At 49.0% G+C, this 6,953-nt stretch overlaps 1 protein-coding gene and 1 pseudogene across 1 annotated transcript; one reads left to right on the top strand and one right to left on the bottom strand.

Moving 5' to 3' along the window:
* The first annotated feature begins 492 nt into the window (after positions 1-492).
* Positions 493-4,911, top strand: LOC101644190 (olfactory receptor 56-like). The gene is made up of 3 exons (XM_004697168.2): positions 493-1,415; positions 2,498-2,624; positions 4,792-4,911. The coding sequence occupies exons 1-3, from the start codon at positions 493-495 to the stop codon at positions 4,909-4,911; spliced, it is 1,170 nt and encodes a 389-aa protein (XP_004697225.2).
* A 406-nt stretch (positions 4,912-5,317) lies between these two features.
* Positions 5,318-6,176, bottom strand: LOC101644508 (annotated as a pseudogene).
* Positions 6,177-6,953: the final 777 nt, after the last annotated feature.

The raw sequence follows: 6,953 nt of genomic DNA, 5'->3' as shown, positions 1-6,953 counted from the left end.
TACTATTAAAATGGCTTAATTATCACCTTCAATGTTTATAATTACCCTATAAGTTACTATGGCTGCTCCAATTTAAAATAAGGGAATAGGCATTTTAGAAGGTGCCCGGTTCACAGAATGGGTTTCATATTTTTTCCAGTAAAAGCAAATCCTGTAGTGAGACTGGCCTAGAACTGTGAGGCTGCGAACAGATGCATATTCTTAGCATAAGCAAAAGCAGTTGCCCACTTGACATGAATAACAATATTCTCCTTTAAACTATGTCTAGACAATCTCTGAAATGGAAAGAGAAAATGATCTGTCTCGTTGGTAGAGGTGTGCTTTTTTTTCACCTCCTGAAGAAGCCAAACCTTTTATTCCAAGCCAAGTAACTAACACTCAATGAGGCAAAGACATCGAGCAGAATGGTAATGTCCTGAACATGACAGCACAAACGTAGGCATGCTTCTCTCCAGACCTAAATCCTTCCTTTCGCATCTTTCTGCAGGGACCATGGCCTGCACAGGGAACCAGACTCTCATCTCCCACTTCATCCTCCTGGGCCTCTTCACCCACTCCCCGCTGCACCTTTTCCTCTTCTCCATCATCATGGTCATGTTTCTGGTGGCCCTGTCTGGCAATGGGCTCATGATCCTCCTCATCAGCGTTGACCCTCGCCTGCACAGCCCCATGTACTTCTTCCTCAGCTGGCTGTCGCTCATGGATCTCATGCTCATCTCCACCATTGTGCCTCGCATGGCTGTGGACTTCCTCCTGGGCGGCGGCTCCATTTCTTTCGCAGGCTGTGGGTTCCAGATCCTCTTTTTCCTCACTCTCCTGGGAGATGAGTGCTTCCTGTTGGCCTTCATGGCCTATGACCGCTACGTGGCCATCAGCAACCCCCTGAGGTACTCGGTCATTATGAGCCGCCGTGTCTGTTGGCTCATGGTTGCAGGATCCTGGCTCTTTGGACTGGTGGATGGGCTGATCCAGGCTGTCTTCACCCTCCGCTTCCCTTACTGCGGCTCGCAGGAGATAGACCACTTCTTCTGCGAGGTTCCCGCTGTGCTTAAACTGGCTTGTGCTGACACCTCTCTTTATGAGACCATGATTTATGTCTGCTGCGTTCTCATGTTGCTCCTGCCCTTCTCTGTTATATCTGCCTCCTACTTGCGCATCCTGGTGGCGGTGCTCCGCATGCGCTCTGCAGAAGGCCGGCAGAAGGCCTTTGCGACCTGCTCCTCCCACATGGTGGTGGTTTCCCTCTTCTATGGGGCTGCCATGATCACTTACATGCGGCCCCAGGCTTACCACTCCTCCAAGCAGGACAAGGTGGTCTCTGCCTTCTATACAATGATCACCCCCATGCTTAATCCTCTCATCTACAGCTTAAGGAACAAGGAAGTGATGGGGGCGCTGAAGAAACTCCTGGGAAGGTGTCCTTGTGGTGGGGGACAAGGCTAGTTTGGCACCTGTCTTTATGGATCTCTCGCTTGGGAATTTGTATTAGCCAATGGCATCATTTGACTGGAGGAGAAACCAATGTGTATCTTACAGAAAATAAAAGTAATTCCATGGGCACCATTAATCACATTAAACTTCGATTCAGTTAATCATGCTAAGTGCTGGCAATGGGTAAGGCTAGGGTCTATGGGCTCACACCAAGTAGAAAACACAGACCTCTTTATCCCATAGCCACTGGGAGAGGTGGCAGGTGACAGCTCTCCATTGCATAACTCTCCTGAAATTGACCATGGCTGAAGAAAGCCACCTTGCCCAAAGTCATACCCTTTCTCTGGGGCCTACTTGAATCACTTACCCGCAGGATCATCTCAGCTCTGAGCTCCCCATAGGATCAGCTGAGGCATTACAAGAAACTTCTGTGTCCAAACAAAATTGGGTTTAGTCCAAAAAATACTCTTAACAAAACAAAACAACAAAATCAACTCTCTTACCCAACTCCTGTTTACACTTGCTTCCAGAAACTTGACCTGTGACACACAGACACTCGGGAGTGAAGGTAAGTTAGAGTGGCGTTGGTTACGAGTGGGTAGGTGTGTGCACTCAATGTATAAGAACTCCATCACATTATTTATGATAGGAAGAGGTCAAAAAAGTGTCGTGGAGACAACTAAGAAATGTTCCACGCGGAGGTTGCAAACTCAAATGCCCACAGGCACACAGATGTGTTACTAAGGGAAAGCGTCTGGTGAAGGACAGGGATGAGGAGGCACTAATTCCTCAACTACTGTATCTGGGCTGGTCTGCTCCATGTGTGAGGGGTGCGTGTTGATGCTGGGAAGGAGGTTAGGGCTAGAGATAACAACCACGGGCAGGCCCCACTGTGGAGTCATGGTAACTAAGAAGACACCCAAGGACCAGCCAGTCTAAAGGAAAGGAGGGGACGTGTGTGGAGCAGCCTGCTAGACAACAGAGGGAGGGCTTTCCTTATGTGCCTCACTCTCCCACAGTGTTCACAGAGATGGAGTCTCACATCTCCACCTCCACTCTGACCCAGGGGACAGGCCGGGGAAACCCTTTCCTTGGAATTTTATGTCCTGAGAGTGTCATGGTCTAAGAATGTTCTACTCCTATGCATGATATTCTGTCCCATACCTCAACTCTGCCCACAGCGGGACATGTCGGTAAGTGAAGACAGCTACGTTGAAAGGCGTTCCAGCAGTTGAAGGAGTGTCATTTTTGAGGTCTCAAGCATCCCGACAGTCCTGTTGCTCCGCTGGGGAGTCAGGAAGCATTAGATGCAACCTAGCAAAACTGCTCTCACTGCTCGTGCCCTCTTTATAGCTTTTCTCAAGGAAGAAAATAAGTAAAATAACAAGGGAACAGAAGCAAAAAAACACATAGGTATGCATTCTTAGGACTTGATTTAAATCCAAAAATAAAAAATCGGAATGGTTTACATTTGAGATCTGTAAATTCTAGGCAAGTGAAGCTCATACCAAACTTATACCCATTATTTACATCTCCTCATTTCCTTTTCGAGTACGTAGCAATGATTTTATGAGGCCAGGATTAGGAAGCACAGGCTGCCCTGTGTTTGTATAGGTCATTCCCTTGTCCTCCCACAACTTTACACGTAGCATGGCAGCCTCCCAGTAAATCAGAGAGTTGTATCCCCTTTAAGCACCTCACTAATTAGTCATACCCCAGCCGCAGAGTCAGGAGGCACAAACGAACAGCTGAATGGTACTTTGGAGGGACCAGGACTGCGAAGGTTAGTGTTTTTCATGGGAAGTTACATTTAATTATTAATTTTCTTAGTAACTCATCAATCTGTACATTTAAAATATTCCCTCCCATAAACCTTCTGTGACATGGACTGAGACTTGGACAAAACCAAGTCATTTTTTCTCACCATTCCGCATCTCCAGGCCACCACCAACCTGCTGGTCAACAGGGAATCAATAAGGATACCCAGAGAACAGAGGCATCTCATCTTCACCCTTGACCTCAGAGGACAGGGAAGAGGAGAGATACCGGGGTAGCGACTGGGTGTGGATTAGACTGAGTTTTTAGTTTTTCTTTTAAGATGAGGACATCAGAGTTGCAGATCACATTGTTGCGGTGCATACATGAATGGTAAACATCTCTCCTCAGAACATAGTGATAATTGATGACAGGTCCAAAGAGGCAACCAAGAAGACACTGCTGCTTCCGAATACAAGATAAGAACATTTGTGGGTACAGAGAAGAGAGAAGTGCTAAAATATCAGCAGGACTGAGCCTAAGTGCTTGCTGAGCTCTGGGCCTGGACATCTGAGGTGAAGAAAAGTTCAGAGCCTGCAGGAGAAAGGACACGATTTCATTCTTGGCAAGGAAAAGAACCAGGTTTACAGGCGGCAGCACTCCAGTAGCTGGGGTGCAAACCTTCTCCCCCAAATAAATGGAAAAACCTGTTGTTGCCAAGTACTTCCTGGGATCCAGGGTCCGGTGCGTGGCAGGCCAGAGGAGGCACAGAGGGAACCTGGTGGTAAACCACAGCGCTGCTGCAATGTCAGTATCGGAGGGCAGCAAGTCCAAAGTCCCAATTCAAGACTTGCTTCTGGATATGGTCCCCAGCAGCCTGGAAGGAAGCAAACACAAACTTCTTAGCAAAGCTGGGTACAGGGATACATTTTGGGGGGCAGATTATGCATGTGAGATATGCATATAAAACACGAACAGTGAATAAGGAGCACCAAAGAAGAACTGCTGCATTTGAATGACCTTGTTGGAGAAGAATATTGAACATAGCATGCCCTGGAGCCCTGGTGGTTTAGGGGTTGCATGTTGCTCTGCTAACTGCACAGTCAGTACTTTGAACCCAAGAGATGCTCTACAGGAGGAAGAGGAAGCTTTCTGCTGCTGTAAATCTTCAGACTCCCAGAGAGGCCATTCTACTCTGCTCTCTCGTGTTGCCAGGAGTTGGAACTGACTCGATGGCAGAGAGTTTTGACCAGAAGGATGAACAAATTTGTCTTGGAAGATGCAGCCAGAATGTTGCTTAGAAGTGAGAATGGGGGGTGGGGTGGACGGAGAAGTGAGGATGGCAAGACTTCTCTCTCTCTCTCTCTCTCCTTCCCTCCCTCCCTCCCTCCCTCCCTCTCTCCCTCTTTGGAGGACCAGTTTATTAAATGCAGTGCCTTGTACCTTATTCTGTGGATCTTAAAATCATTCGCACACGGGCCAAGTAAAAACCCATCTTACAGAAAACCATCTGCACAGCTGAGATGAAGGCAGCGTGCACGGCACACGTAGTAGCCAAACTGCTGAGATGTTATGATTGCTTGGATTTCCTCTGTGCGGTTGCAGACAGAAGATGTCCACGAGGCGTTAGGTGACTTGGTTTTCTTCGACTGCAAACGTGTTCGGGCTGGACTGGGGATGCAGTCACGGCAAATAGGTTTAATAGGTTACTACAAATTGGTTTAATGAAGCACTGTCTGAGAATAAAAGACAAAGGAAAAGAAGAGGGGTTCTTTTTCGGATCCTCTCTTCCATCCTTCCTCTCTCCCATTTTGAGAATCAGTCCCACGGACTAAGGCGGCGACGTATCTAAGGCCTCTCACACCCACACTGGCGCCTGTGGTGGGCGGGTGGAGGTGGGGATGTCACACGGGTGTTCCTGCAGGGTGGGCTCCAAGGAGCCCACAGGAGGGAGACCCAGTCTTCCTTTACTGCTGCAAATGGAGGCTGTCCCCTGCCTCTGGGAGAAAGACATTTTCCGGGCATGGACTATAAAAAACGGCCTGCAATACAGAGACAGAAACAAAGATGCCTGCAAACCCTTTCTATTTCGAGCCGTCGAGCCCCATATCTTTGAGAGCTGGGGTCCCCTCTAGCAGCGAAACCAGAGGCAGCTATCAAACAGCAAGAAGGCGACCGTGAAGGCATACGTGACCATCTCTCGCTTCGTCCCCTCCTTGGTCTCCTCCTTCCTCTAGAAGCTGCAGACGTCGATCCAGCTTGCTTACCTGTTGGGTTAAGGAAGCTGCATCTCCAACTGCCATGTGGTCTGAAGTTCCTTCAAGGGAGGGTGTGCCGCACCTGACGTTGTTGTGATGAGGATTAGAAGTGGCAGTAGCACACCCACCCGGCAGCACAGGTCCGCGGTTCTCATCCAGGTCATCCAAGATCTGCAGCGAGGCCCCATGCCAGGAGGCCTGGACAAGCGACAGAGAGCCACGTGCGGGGGAAAGGTGCGATCTGCTTCCCGAGAACATATAGGGAGGACAGCGCTGGGCCTGTGGTGGCCACGGTGTCACAGTGGTTCCCGACCAGCTGTCCAACCTGGAGGTCAGCATTCTTGCTCCTAAGAGCCCTCTCGCTTTAGCCTGCCAACCATCTAGATTGTTTCATTTTGACGAGCTGCGGCAGGTCTTCCTCCATCTGGGAAGTCTAGGGGTCTTTCACTTAGGGTAAGAACACGAGGTGGTGTTTTTGGTGTCGGAGGTTTAAAGGGGGTCCAGTGAATAAAGTAAAGGTCCGTTGGCCTTGAACATGGAACGTCTTCATTATTTCCTGCCACAACCATCCTCTCTAGTACCTGCGTTATCGCACTAGCCTTTGGAGAGCGGTCTTGAAATCCTTGTTCTAGGATTGGATGGTGCTACTTTTAACTGCTCTGGGGCCCTCATTCACTGACTGATACCTTCGGTCTATTGCATTTCATCCTGGATGCGCTTCATTTCCGCCATCTCGGCTGCAGTGGGAGAAGGCCAGGCTGCCCCAGGCGACAGCGTGTACAAACCACAGCCGCATGTCCCAAATGCAGAACAAGCACTGCTCGCTACTTAGCACTGTCTGCTTCTGTGCTTCAGAGTAAGTCCTTTAGTTTGCTTCAATGGACATGTGTTGGAAATAGAGCCACTTAGGTCCCCCCAGGCCCACTGGAGGGTCCCCGCGAAGGCGGGTGGGTGCCCTCAGAGGCCATTGGTACGTAGGTACCAGGACAGATCACCATCCAGAGCGGCCTGCAGCTCACGGGGAGAGAATCGAGAACCAAGACTTCTCATGTGCTTTGGGTATGTTTTCAGGAGGAACTAGACATTGAGAAGAACATCTGCTCGGTAAAGTCAGCAGAAACCAAGCAGCCCCTCAGCAAGGCGGATTGGCACAGGAGCTGCAATGTTGGGCTCAAACCCGGCAACCATTGTGAGGAAGATGCAGGACCAGGCAGTGTTTTGTTCCGTCGCACCGAGGGACACCATGAGTAAGAACGATCAGCAGCATGTACTAACAACACCGATAAGCACGCACACACCCCCTAAAAGGCAAATGCCATGTAAAGCCTCCTCTTCAAAGGGAGCCTGAAAGCAAAACAATGCTTCCCCTCCCCCACAAAAAAATCTTTTCCATGAGCCAAATTTTGATGTTAATGTTAATTAACATTAAAACGGTAATATTGAAAATGAAATTAGTCTTTCTTTTTAGATCATTCTATTGGGGGCTCGTACAACTCTTATCACAATCCA

This window comes from Echinops telfairi, unplaced genomic scaffold, assembly GCF_000313985.2.
Source record: "Echinops telfairi isolate 266 unplaced genomic scaffold, ASM31398v2 ScPeMD7_7469;HRSCAF=8507_0, whole genome shotgun sequence".
In the NCBI taxonomy this organism is placed as follows: domain Eukaryota; kingdom Metazoa; phylum Chordata; class Mammalia; order Afrosoricida; family Tenrecidae; genus Echinops; species Echinops telfairi.
The sequence above is the reverse complement of the archived record's forward strand: the minus strand, read 5'-3'. Positions and strand labels throughout refer to the sequence as shown.

Bases quoted from the DNA above. Each gene is read 5' to 3' on its own strand.
- LOC101644190 (XM_004697168.2), top strand. From the start codon at position 493: ATGGCCTGCACAGGGAACCAGACTCTCATCTCCCACTTCATCCTCCTG. The intron at 1,416-2,497 runs GTGTCCTTGTGG...ACTCTGACCCAG, and splicing joins CTGAAGAAACTCCTGGGAAG to GGGACAGGCCGGGGAAACCC. The intron at 2,625-4,791 runs GTAAGTGAAGAC...GTGCGGTTGCAG, and splicing joins GCCCACAGCGGGACATGTCG to ACAGAAGATGTCCACGAGGC.